This window comes from Muscardinus avellanarius (assembly GCF_963383645.1).
Source record: "Muscardinus avellanarius genome assembly, chromosome: 10".
In the NCBI taxonomy this organism is placed as follows: Eukaryota; Metazoa; Chordata; class Mammalia; order Rodentia; family Gliridae; genus Muscardinus; species Muscardinus avellanarius.
Window position 1 is genome coordinate 9239553 of NC_137796.1, and position 13913 is coordinate 9253465.

Sequence of the window (13913 nt, forward strand, 5' to 3'; positions counted from 1 at the left end):
TTACATGCTGGAACATGCTTTGGCAAGACAGAAGATACTCACTGATTTTTTTCCCCCCAAACAAAGAAGCTCTTCCTTGGGGGAAGGTGAGGAGCTACAAATACAAGAGTTGGAAATACTGATACCGAGTACAGAAACGCAGTGAGTCTCAGCGATGGCATCTGAATTAGTCCTACACGTGCTAAGTTTTCTGAAAACAAAAACCTATATGGTGGTGAGAAGGATTCTGCTCAAGAGATAGGGCTTCAGAGGAGAAATCTCTGTTCTGGTCCTCAAGTGCAATCGTTGACCCATCTCGTATTATGAGAAATCCAGACCTGGCCCCCTGTATTTATGAATTAGGACCAGCAAAAATATGTACCGCCAGAGGGTCAGAAGAGTATAGCCCAAACCTTACAGTCTTGAGTGAAAAGGGTAAACATAAGGGCTTTGCTTTTAAAGGGAGAGAGAAAAATACTGTTGGGGGCGTTTGTAGAGTCCTGGGCTCATGAATTTCTCTCCTGGCCTACCCTCTTTCTGCCGGCCAAATTAGCAAGTGCACTGGGCAGAGGCACGGGTGGCTAGTGGCAGAGAGTGTCATTGGCCTGGAGTGTGCTGGGCCTGGGTAGTGTTCTGTGATGACAATCTTTTGATCCAAATTCATCCTCGCCTCATATCCTGTCTCTTAGGCTTTGGGCCTGGGGACTTGCATTATTTTGCAAGGCTATTCTAGAACCATCAAGCAAGACCCAAAGATGGATGACCATTATTCAAGGGTGAGTGTTAATGCACAGACCGGGAAGGGACATAATACCACGTGGAATGGGGTTGGCACTTAATTCCAAATAACAAAACAACACAAAACAAAGAAAACACAATAGCGATCAACACAGCTTCTTAGCTCAGCTGACTGCAGACAAACACAACACGCACTCGACTACGGCGTTTGTTCACTGGGGCACAGAGGGGTTTTTGCAGCCGATCCTCTTCCTTCAAATGGTTGCTCACGTTCTCCCGGTCGGTCGGGATCCTGCGTTACTGGATGAAGGGCATCCGCTCCTTGTTCTCACTGTCGCCCTCGTGGTCCTCTTCCTCCTCCCCGGCCTCGCTGGTCTCTGTGCTGTCATTGGCCATCTGTAAACCAATGGAGAGCATTGTGGAATGGACATCGGTGAATCAACAAAGGACCTTACGGGGGGCTCCACTACCCACCGACACCTTTTCTGAGCATCTTTTAAAGTCACCCAGGGAGGACTTCCTTGAGAGTGGTCACTCCCGGAAGAGGAAGGGCCTCTAAAGAGCTCTCCAGAGCCAGGAGTAGTAGTACACACCTGTCATCCCAGTACTTGGGAGGCTGAGACAGGAGGACCACAGCTTTGAGGTCAGTCTTAGCAATTTAGTGAGATTTTTAGCAATCTAGCAAGACCTGGTTTCAAAACAAAACAAAACACTAATCAAACAAACAAACAAAGAAACAAACATTAAAATGGCTCGGGGTGGTGTAGCCCAGAGGTAGAATACCCCTGGGTTCAATCCCTAGTACCACAAATAAATAAAGGGCCCTCCAGTCCTCTTCACCAATACCTGCTGAACTGCACAGGAAGTCACACATCCCTGTGAGCTTTGAAATTGTGCAATTGACGTGCCCATCAGATACTAACTCTAGTAGTGACCTCACTGGCCATCGTGGGTCTCAGGATGTTGTAAGCGAGGCTGACTTCCTGCCTACCCTCCCTCCAAGCCTACTTTTTCATCTTAGAAGGGCTGTGGCTTCTCCACCCTAAGCGTGATGCTAAAACCTATCCTATATGTCACTTTGTTCAGAAATTCAGGCGTGGTGACACACAGGCTTGTCATCCCAGTACCTGGGAGGCTGAGACAGGAGGACTGCAGGATCGCAGCCAGCCTTACTTAGGAAGGGTTTTTCCTTTTTTTTACACCCAAGTATTGGACCTCTATCTTTTTCAAAAAAGAAATAACTAGCATGGGATGGTGGTGCACACCTGTAATCCCAGGATTTAGAGGGGTCATCTGCCACTTAAATCCTGTTTCCAAATAAAAAATAAAATAGGACTGGGGGTATAGCTTCTAGGGTTAATGGCAGAATGTCCCAGGGTTCAGTTCCCTCACCACACCTCTACACTCAGTCTTTAGAGGTTCAGAAACAAGGACAATAATGACCTACGTCTGGGAGGTCCCCAATTCTTAGCCTAAAAGGTGGGCTTTTTAGCACCTGCTGTGATGAGAAATCCCAGCATGATTTCATGTGTAACAGAGGGAGTGCCTCTGGGGTCGAAGTCAGTACCAGTGCCCATTACTTGGCTTAAAAGCAATAGCTGGTCCAGGATGGCTTTAGAGCCTACCTCCAGCTACGGGGAGGCTGAGACAGGAGGGTCGCAGGTTTGGGGACAGCCTCAGCAACTTAGCGAGACCCTGCTTCAAAAATACATGAATAAATAAAATGGATAGGGCTGAGGGTGTAGCTTGGAGGTAGAATGACGCTAGGTTTTTTATTTATTTATTTATTTTGTGTGTGTGTGTGTTTGTGTGTGGTACTGAGGGTGGAACCCAGGGGCTTTTCTACCTCTGGGCTACACTCCCAGACCTATTTTATACTTTATGTGGAAACAGGGTCTCACTAAGTTGCTGAGAGCCTCACTAAGTAGCTGAGTCTGGCTTCTAACCTGTGCGATCCTCCTGTCTCAGCCTCCCAAGCGCGGGGATTACAAGTGTGCTCCACCATGCCTGGTAGAACTGGGTTTTGAACCTACTCAATAAGACTGTGCGTGCGTTGAGCAGTACCCTACACAGCCTCCCTCTAGCAGCCCTTGCAAGGGCAGATGGGCTGAGATGCTTCTCTCCTAGTGGTCCTGCCTGGATGTGTAAGGGTTTTATCCTCACAAAAGAAAACAGAATCAATGGTATCCCAAGGGATCATCACAGAGGCAGCATCATCATTCTGTAGGGTGCATGGATGTGAATTTCTTAGAACTTACCAGGACCCCTCCCCTTTGGCGCAGTCGGGAGATGGCACCTGCAATAGGTCTGGTCCCCCCCCCCCCCCGCCCCATCTTTTCTGTCTTTGCCCTTAGACTGCTCTTAGGATGCTCACACCAAGATATCTGCCTACCCTCCTTGGCCTTCCTCTCACTTTCTCATTTTGGAAGCATCTGAGTACCCTGGCCTCCTTCCAGCCCACAGGCTGCCTCTGTTCCCTTCTGTTCCAAGCGTGTCTGTACCTGATAGCCGCCCTGATCCACCTCTTAGGTGGAGCTGAATGATGTCCTCTGTTTTTTAACTCACCAGTGGAGTCGGGGTCTTTTCTACATCCAGAATCAACTTCCCGATGTTCCCTCGGTCATGGATCCGCTGCATGGCTTCCTTTACCTGAGAAAAACAGGTGAAAAATAATACGTAGAGAGATGCCGCCCAGGTGCAAAAGGGCCTGGGGAAGTCAAGTCACCAATTTCCCACCAGAGGGCGCTGCGGCACAAGCTGTTTGTCGAGGCGCAGATAAATTTTAAGTGTGCAGTTCACACACTCCGGTCTCGGGCACGTTTCTCCTGGGTTTAAAAAATGGGAGCGGTTGCTTCTGAAACAAATTAACGAAAACTTCTTGTAAGAAAAGGGTAGGTGGAGGGAGGGAGGGAGGCTCTCTGGAAGTTCCTAGAGTTACCTGCTACAGGGTGGCCGTCTAAATCACAAACTTGTAAAGGAATCTCTTGGACTGAATTTTGAGCAATAAAAGTATTTTTTAGTGTCTCTCAGCCTCGCTTCCTTCAGTGTCATATAATTCTGATTCACAGTTTGGCTACATAAACCCATTGCCCAGGGCTGAAGTACACTCCAGCAATTTTTCATGATTCTTAATTATTGGGAGAAACTTTGTTTTCACCGAGGAGAAGTAGCCTTCAGAACCAGGATTTAGAACCTTAGAAGACTGTTTCTTTTCCTATGTCGAGGATGTCTCAGATCACTGGATTGTCTCCTAGAACCCATGAAAGAGTGAGGGAGCACACAGTCCAGTTTGTAGTTCATGCTGGGATTGTGCCGAAAACGAACTGTAGGGGGCGATATGGGGATTCAGTGAGATACAGAAAGGTCAATGTCAGAGCCCAGTTCTGGGAGGGGGTAAGTCCTCTGTATCTTAGTGAAATCTAAATGGAAACGAAACATCTCTCTATTATAAAAAAGGAAAGCATAATAGATCTAGCCCAAATATTTTTATGTAATGAGTCTAGCCCTATTTTTCTCTTAATGCCCTATATTTAAAAAATTTTTTTCTTAATTCATTCAGTCCACATGTATTCAGTGAATGTGGCTTCTAGGCTAATTTAAATTTTTAATTAAAAATATTAAAAACAGTAAGCCACAGTGCCCGCCTTTGAGGGGCTCAGCCAGTGGCGGATAGAGCAGCCTTTGTTTATATAAAAACAAAACCTGCTACTCCTGTAGATACATATTTGATAGAGCCACGAAAATGTTTGTATTTGGGTTGCTTTTCCAGAGACATGATTCAATTTCTGGGGGGAAATACCACCTAAAAGATATCCTACCACAGCTACATCTTTTAGTGGCAAAGCTCTGAAATATCTCATATCTCACAGAGTAAAGGGATGCTTAAGCAAACAATCAGCTCCTTCGTTTATCTGCTGAATGAAAATGTTATGTAGCTGTTAAAGAACATAAAGTTATCCACAGCTAATCGTAAAGAACGCACAGCGGGATCCAACACGCTTGTAATATTGCTAAATGAGAAAACCGACAGGCATATTTTTATATGCATCTCTTTAAAAAGATGGCTATTCTAAGATAACTGGAAAGGGATACCCATATGGGATGAAATGGCACGTAGGGGAAATGGGTGCCTGGTAATTCTAGTGTCCAAGCATTGCTATTTGGTGGCATGTTCTCAAATCAACACTTAACATAAATGCAGTCTTTGGATAACTTAGCATGGGTTCGTCTCCACCTCTGTTTTACAGACTGATAGTGCTGTGTCATTGTTAAAATTTCTGATTCTAATACCCAGTCCCGTAGAATCCCAGGGATTCGATTTCTTTTCTTTTCTCCTTTGCATAGGGATGCTTTTAGACCTTTACTGGTTCATGGCAACTTTACATCATACTGAGGAAGAGAGTGACGGAATACACAGGCGCACCGCTCTTGGGGTGCTTTCTTCCAAATCTCGCCCTCTCCCGCCCCTTCCCAGTACCCATCATTGAGATTAGTATTGATAATTTCAGCATTATCTAAACTGTTACCTTCATTACATCTCTAGGCCTCCTTCTCCATCCCCTGTCCCCCCTCTGTCACTCCACTGGAGTCTCTATTCCTTTATCTGAGGGATCTCTCTCCTCTCTCCTTTCCCCTCTCTCTCCTCTCCTCTCCTCTCCTCCCCTCCCCTCTCCTCTCCTCTCCTCTCCTCTCCTCTCCTCTCCTCTCCTCTCCTCTCCTCTCCTCTCCTCTCTTCTCCTCTCCTCTCCTCTCCTCCCCTCTCCTCTCCTCTCCTCTCCTCTCTCCTTTCCCCTCTCTCTCCTCTCCTCTCCTCTCCTCTCCTCTCCCCTTCCCCTCCCCTCCCCCTCCCTCCCTCCTCTCTCTCTCTCCCTCCCTCTCTCTCTCTCTCTCTCTCTCTCTCTCTCTCTCTCTCTCTCTCTCTCTCTCTCTCGATACTGGGATTCCTGGAACCCCTTCCACCTCCAGGCTACACTCCCAGACCTATCTTATACTTTTTATTTTTTTAATTTGGAAATAGGATCTCTTAAGCCAGCGCTGCTGACTTCAAAATTGCGCGATCCTCTAGTTTCCACCTCCCAAGCCCGGGGATTACAAGCGTGCGCCACCACGCCTGGCTCTGTGGTGACACTTTTGAAATGCTTTTAGAGCCAGCCGTGGTGGTGCACCCTTGTAATCCCTGTGCTTGGGAGGCTAAGACAGGAGGATCGCACAGGTTCGAAGCCAACCTCAGCTACTTATGAGGCTCTCAGCAACTTAGTGAGGCTATGTTTTCAAATAAAGTATAAAATAGGTCTGGGAGTATAGCACAGAGGTATAAAAGCCCTTGGGTTCCACCCCCAGTACCACACATACAAGAAAAAGAAATATTTTTTATAAAACTCTATAAAATATTTTTATAAAATTTTAAAAGTTTTTAAAAAAACGTTTATGTTTGGCGACAGCAATAGCTGTCCTAATGTCCTCCACTATCTGTGGGGCATTGGTTCCAGAACTCTCCGTGGATTACAGAATCCGTGACTGCATGCCCCTTGTAAGAAATGGCAGAGCATATATTCACATGTAGCCTACACACATTTCTCCATGTACTTTAAATCAGCTCTAGATTCCTTACAGCACGATGCCAGTGCAAGTAAATAGTTGCACTGCTTAGAAAATAATTACAAGAGGTAAAAAGTCTGTACCTGTTCAAACAAAGTTTTTTTCTTCTGGATATTTTCAGAGAAAAATCTGGCGGACTTCGTAGAAGAAGAGGACTGGCTGCATGTGGTGGTGGCAGTTTTTAATGGCTCTGTCACCACTTCCCTTCCTTTACTCGTGTCCACGTGTAATCCTTTCCTCCTGAGTATAGGCTGGGCCTAGTGACCAGTGTCCAGCCAACAGAACACAGCGGGCCTGGCCAAGACCAGGTGGTGGGATACTGTAGCTTCCATTCTGCAGCCCCCTCCTTCTCTGTTTCTTCTAGCATTTCACTCTGATGATGCAAGCTGTCATGTCGCGGCTGCCCCATGGCCCACGTGGCAGGGAGCCGAGGGCTGACTCCAACCAAGAAGGATCAGAGGCCCTCATCCCCAAGGGCCTCCAAGAATTGAATCCTGCCAACCCCAAGGGAGCCCGGAAGCAGATCCTTCTCTGAGTATCTCTAAAGGAGACCACAGCCTGGCTGATTCAGGGGTGACAGTCTTGTGAGAAATGAAGGGATCCCCCCCCCCCCCGACAAAGCCAGCCAGGTCCTTCTCTATAGATCTGGGAAATCACACATACTATTTAAGTCACTAAGGCTTTTTTTTTTTAAATTTTATTTTGTGGTACTGAAGATGGAACCCAGCGGCATTCTACATCTAAGGTATACCCCCAGCCCTATTTTTTATTCTTTATTTTGAATCAAGGTCTTACAGAGTTGCAAAGGGCCTCAATAAGTAGCTGAGGCTGTCTGTGAACCGCGATCCTCCTATCTCAGCCTCCTGAATGCCGGGATTACAAGAGTGCGCCACCACGCCCAGCCTAAGTCACTAGGTTTTTTTAGGAGATAAATGCTGTGCTAGATATTTAATTCTTACCTTGCATATAGAATTCTTAGCTTGAAAGATGCATATTATCCCCACTTTACAGATAAGTATCCTGATGCTAAAAAATCCAAGCAAATTACCCAAAGATTATGTGGCTATAGGTACAGGACTGGGATTCAAAGTCAGGCTTTTGGATTTCAAAAGTGATGCTTTATGCCGGGCGTGGTGGCGCACGCTTGTAATCCCCGCACTTGGGAGGCGGAGACAGGAGATCATGCAGGTTCAAAGCCAGCCAGGCTGGCTTAAGAGACCCTGTTTCCAAAAAAAAAAAAAAAAAAAAAGTATAACATAGGTCTGGGGGTATAGCCCAGAAGTAGAAGGGTTTCCAGGAACCCCAGTATCACAAAAAAAAAAAAAAAAAGAAAAAGAAAAGAAAGAAAAAGAAAAAAAAAAGTGATGCTTTGTGGATGGTCTTGCCTATACTCCTAGTACCTGGGAGGCTGAAGCAGGATCATAACAGGTTCGAGACCAGTCTTAGCTACTTAGTAAGAACTCCAGCAACTTGGTGAGATCCTGTTTCAAAATAAAATGGGCTGGAGGTAGAGCTTGGAGGTAGGGTGCCCCTGGGTTCAATCCCCAGTACAAAAAAAAAAAATCCAGAATAAAACAAAACTTTTCTTTAATTTTGTCCAGACTAAGCGGCTCCATTTGGATCTTAAAGGCAAAGGAGCCCGGCAGGTAACACTTCACATAATGGCTCCCCACAATTCAGCTGTTTATTGTCCTGGCAAGTCATTAAGCATTTGGAAATTCCGTGGAGATTAGGGACTGTTTTTTAAGCTGTTTGTCTAATAAGATAGAGCTCAAGGAAACAGAAAAGCTGTTTTCTCACCAGTTAGAGCTTATCGTGAAGCTAGGAAAGCCCCCGGCAGGGCCGCCTCTAATCTGCATATTTGGGGACATTTCTTTCTGAAGGCAGCTGATTCCTTCAAGTTTCCTGCTCTAAAGATGGATAAAGGGCCAGCAGTATGGCGCAGGGGCCCTTTAATGAGTCCTCCCTCTCCAGTCATGCAGTTAGAGTGTCCATCCTCTTTGGAGGCTGCGTGCAGATGCGAAGGAGCCTTTCTGATAGCAACTTAGAGGGAAAGAAAGCTTTGGTTTTGATCGATTCTTTATCGGGAAGGGTGTGCCGTGTTTTATGGGTGTTCCCGAGTTATTCCACACAGGGCCTCTTAGGAGAATATCGGCATCAGCCCTTCACAGGTGAGGGATCCAGAGACAAGACACCCCGGGGATCTGCCCCTGACCACCACCTGAAAGGAACCCTGAGGCTAGGGAGAAGGCAGCTCCCCCTTTTCAGAAGTCTGGACAAAACCCAGGCCAGGCTTCTGCTAGGTTCACCCCAAAACCCAGGCCAGGAATCTGCTGGCCACAGCCCCAAACTGTCCTCAAATGGCATCCTGAGAGAGTGAAACGTGCAGACAGAGACTTAGCTCCCCAGCTACCAGTTGATAAGAGGGACCCTGGTGGGTGACATCACTCAGAGACAGGCTCCAGACAGCTCAGCTGCACACGGAGACGGGAGAGACTTGTCTCCCTCATACTGTCAGAGAGGATTTTATGAAGTTTCCTTCTGCTACCAACCGTCCCCCTGGTAGTCAAGAGGGAAGCCTGGTAGACTCACTGAGTTGGCTTTCAGGACCAGGGTGCTCCAGGACGAGAGCTGGGCCATAGTGGAGGACCCAGGGGGCCACTCCAAGGCCGCCGGTCACATGTGCAGCCCAGCCCTGGAGTGGGATGAGGTGAGTACAAATCGTCGTGTGCTCTCAGGGAACAATATCCCCAGACCTCAAAGACCTGGTGATCGCAAAAGAGGACACCAAATGGGTCAGCAGGGGTTGCTGACAGAGATTAAACGTTGAAATGACATTTAAAATATAGTAGATCAAAGCCTGGTGTGGTGGAGCACGCTTGTAATCCCAGTACGTGGGAGGCTGAGACAGGAGGATCACAGGTTTGTGGCCAGCCTCAGCTAGTTAGTGAGGCCCTCTGCAACTTAGTGAGAACTTCCTTCAAAATAAAAAGAATTAACATAGGGCTGGGGGTGTAGATCAGAGGTAGAAAGCCCCTTGGTTCAGGCCTTAGGCACATGTATGCACACGCACGCGCGCACACACACACACACACACACACACACACACAGAGGATCAAATAAAGCATATCAGAGTTAATTTCTCACGCTTCTCTGAAGGTAGCTACTGGAAGATATTTTTGGATTTTTAATTTAATTTAATTTTTTATTGGTGCATTACAGTCGTGCATTTTAATGAAATACAAGGTGTAGAGGCGCACACGCACACATCACTCATTTAGCCCTTCCCCAAATCCCTCCCCCTTCCCTCCTTCTCATGTTTGGCTTAGTGACTGACTTTGATATGTTTGTGAACGTACGTCATGTACATTAGGGAGTCTCCCTCTCCCCCTCCCATCACACTCAGTCAGGTCATTCATTCCCCTCCCCAATGATCATTTTCTTCTTTATGGATTTAAAATAATGAGTGTCTGCGGGGACTATGGCTGGGCTGGGTGCTCTAGGAGCTGAGGTCTGCTGTGTCTGTGGCTTTACTGCTCCACTCCACCCTCACAGCCCCACCCCACCCCTCGGGATGTCTCTGAGCCCCCCCCCCCCCTTCCCGCCGGTCCTCGACTATGTCCCAGCCCCCTTCCTGGAACACCCTGGTCCTGAAAGCCACCTTGGGTTTGCCCTCAGCCATTGACTTAGACGTGAGCTCGTCCAGTCACTGGCCAGTAATGTCCCTTCACCCTCAGCCTTGAAACAGAAACCTCCGCCTCAGCCTCTCCTCTGCATTGCGAGTCGGCGGAGCCGCACCATCGAATACAAATACGAAGCGAACCGTGAGTGTAACCACAACTGTTCTAGCTAGCCGCACGAAGAAATGTGAAAAGAAATGATGAAGTGCGTTTTAATCATGTCTTCTCTTTAACCAAACAGATTCCCGTTTGCTTTGTAAGGTCATGTGATTTCAGGTCCTAGTGATGGAGAGGTAAACATCTCGGGGGACCATTATTATGCCTTTCATGGGTTTATATCTACCCCGTAGACAGGTGTTAAAATCGACGGGGATGATGTGCGCTCGGCGTTCGGCATGGTGATGGTCACAACATAAACAGACGGTCCCTAATGGTCACCTTCTGTCTGCTCAGAGCAGATACTTTGTTCTCCATTAGGAGAACACCTGAGGACCAGGCCTTCTACTGGATTTCTGAAAGACATCCATGTTCCCTTCTTCTTCAGCCCCAAGGTTATTCCCTTCTTTGTGGAATGCCCCACCCACAGTATGTCCAAGGTCACTTAATAAGATGTCTACTTTAGCTGGTTCATGTCTGAATCCACAGTCAGAGAGAGGCTACACTCTGAGGCCAGGCACCCCTCTCTCTGGCCTTTTCCTTCCTGCAGTTCCAACGGCAAGGTTAGAATTCTATGGGGCCAGAGGCACTGCCACCCAAAGCCAAGGTTAGGATTCTATGGGGCCAGAGGCACTGCCACCCAAAGCCAACAGCTTCCCACCAACAGACGTACTTGTGGTCCATGCTCTGGGTTCCTGAGTTTCTAGAGTTTTCTGCCCAAGTAGCTTCTGAACCATGGGGACTTTCCATCACATTTCTTGGCGGTGAAGGTGGGGCCGGAGGGAGAGGAGAGAAGGGAATGCCTGTGGGCTGGGCCTCCATGTGCACTCTAGTAGGCCTCGGGTCCTGCGATGTGACAGGCAGGTCTGGCACTGGACACAGTGTTTGTGTAGTTTGACTAGCATGACCTGATGGCCGAACACAGAGGCTGAGGGCAGAAAGACTTGAGGATAGCTCACAGCTGACCCGCAAGAGGGTGATGCGCTGAGGTGCTAGGCTTGTCAGAATGGAGCGCCCACTGACGAACTTGTCACGGTGCGAGGTTAGTGCTGGGGTTAATAATAATCTATTCTGTTTAGTGCCCCCACTATTGTCCTCGAACCCTTTTTTGGGCACTGGAGATGGAACCCAGGGGCATTCGACCCCTGAGCTACACCCCCAGTCCTATTTGATTTTTTATTTGGTAACAGGGTCTCACTAAGTTGCAGAGGGCCTCACTAAATAGCTGAGGCTGGCCGCGAACCTGCGATCCTCCTGTCTCAGCCTCCCAAGTGCTGGGATTGCAAGCGTGTTGCACCACACCGGGCTTGTTCAGGTGATTTAGTGAGGGCTGAAATGGCCAAGTGTAATGGACAGGAGCTAGGTCACCATGCACCAAGGACAACAGCCCTCTGTGGACCTCCTGGAACTACCATCTTCTGCATCTGTTGCCCCATATACTCACACCCAACAAAGACTCTTGTTCAGCAAGCCCATCCTTTGTGCAAATAGTCTCAGCTGGTTCCTTCAAGGTTACAGTTAAAGGCCCCAGCACAGAGGTCACAGCACCCCCACTGAGGCTCATGGAATAATTTAGTTAAATGTCTTTGGCTGTGTGTAGACTCATTAATGCAGAGTTCCCGGTTTCATTTGGCCCCGCAGCAATGCTGCCCAGCACGGATGGTCCTGTGTTGTTGGTTCATGGTATTAATGGGGTCTGCTGAGGTGCAGTGCTCAGAGCGTGACCCGGGGGAAGATGTAGCTGGCTCACATCTTGTACGTGGAGGAGCATGGTATGGTCATCCTCATTTCTGTCTGCAAGGGAACTAGAAAGGAAAGGGTTTGCGGAAGCCTGCGGAAGGGTCTTGGGCTGCAGTCTTGGTGTTCTGGTTATTTGTGGGATGTGGCTCTAGTCTTCCATCCTGGGCCCTTCTCCTGCGAACTTTACCTACTGGGCCCCTTGTCCAATGGCTTCCAGTTGCAACTGGCTGATGAGAAAACCTGGCAGATGACCAGAGGGCTGGAGGAAGAGCCCGGGTATTTCCTTCTTTGTCCTCACCTTGACACAGGTATCTCTGTCACTAGAGCTACTGCCTGGGCCCAGCTCCCACTCTGTCATCGTTTGATACTTCTTCTCATGTCTCTTCAGGTCCAGGGTGGGTAAGACCTTCCTACATTTGCTAGTTTCTAGGCATCTCAACATCCCTGTTGATTCCCTTACTACCGAAACTTCTTGGATACGCCCTTCACTGAAAATTCTTCACAACATCAGTTAAATGTGCTGCTTGTTACCTGAAAAAACACCGATCGATACACCAAATCACAATCTTCCTTTTTTAATTCAGCCAGTGTATTGGGCATGTACTCAGTGCTAAGTGTAGTAAGAGGGTGTTGAGGGGACCAGACATCTGTAAGATCCACTGTCCTGTTAAGCTTGGTCTTTGGGGACACAGGTTGACCTAAATAAGAAAACGGTAGACTCTAAGACCACCACTTGATAATTGATGATCGCTTAGCTGGTATTAAAAGAATAAAAATTCACCTATGGCACGAGGGAAGAGAGAGACTGTTCTAAGCAGCGGGAGAAGAATATTCAAAGAAAACCTGTTAGAAAAGCCGATGGCAACCAGGTGTGATGGCACACGCCTGTGATCCCAGTACTTGGGAGGCTGAGGCAGGAGGATTGCAGGTTCAAGGCCAGTCCCAGCAATGTAGCGAAACCCTGCTTCAAAAGTAAATAAAAAGGGATGGGGGTATATAGTTTGGAGATAGAATGCCTCTGGGTTCAATCCTCAGTACCAAAAATAAATAAATAAATAATAAAATTAAATATAAATAAATGGCCAGTGGCCTTGGGGACCAAAAAGCAAACGTGAGTGTGAAATATGATCCAGGGAAAGCGGGCTGTGGCCTTTGGAAATTCATCCCTAGTGTTGCCAAGGCTGTAGCATACAAATTTAGAATAAAGGTGTATCTCCACTCCCCTCAAACTTAGTGGTTCATTCCTTTATACTTGGGCAATGAGGGTTAAGAGTCCTCAGTCTTTGTTTGGGGTCTCATTGAATGCTTTCTGATACTCAGTGTCCCTTTAAATGGGTGTGAAAGACACAAAGCCATGAGGGTACAAACAGCACCACTTAATAAACATAGCACTCGCCCTGTGTGATGGATTGTAATAAGCACCGCCATCGGAAATAGGAAAGAAAATAAAGAAGGATAATTCCACGGATCACCGTGCCTATTAGATGACAAATTAAAAGCTTGGAAAACAAAGCAGCGGGTAATACTATAATTAAGAGGCACATCTACCAAAGTCATTTGTGGAATGTCACTCGTATTAACAATGTCCATCTCTGGGAGCGACTGACAATCGCTTAAAATCCAGAGTGGGTGTTTAAATGTAACCGGTTCATTTCAAGTAGGCTGGGAATGTGGAATTTCTGGGTTCTGCTAAGTAGCTGTAGGTGTCTTGAAGGTAAATGAGCTCCACGATTTTGCTGGAAAAAGAAAATGTTGGGCCCATAGATTGACTCATTGGGAAAAAAAAGGGAAGGATTCAAATACTCTGCTCCTTTTTGGGAAAATTGACTGTGAGGTCTTGGTGATAATGCAGGGCACAGACTAGGGTGGGCCAAGAGAGGAGACTAGGGTGCAAAATTTAAGGAGGTGGTAATTCTCAGAGTCCTGCAATGTGGGGGCAGCGTCTGAAGGCAAGTCTTGTCTTAAAGTTTGCACCTTTATTGTCTCTCTTAATTTTCTCTAGTCTTGGCACTTCAAAGATAT

General features: G+C 47.3%; 1 protein-coding gene across 1 annotated transcript in view; it reads right to left on the bottom strand.

Moving 5' to 3' along the window:
- Positions 1–1014: 1014 nt before the first annotated feature.
- Positions 1015–13913, bottom strand: part of VAT1L (vesicle amine transport 1 like) — a gene marked incomplete at both ends in the record, with an annotated part of 178012 nt that continues 165113 nt past the window's right edge. Inside the window, 2 exons of the mRNA XM_080704536.1 lie at positions 1015–1113; positions 3283–3366. Of these exons, the coding sequence (XP_080560662.1) occupies positions 1015–1113; positions 3283–3366 (183 nt within the window). The remainder of the gene's footprint in view (positions 1114–3282; positions 3367–13913) is intronic.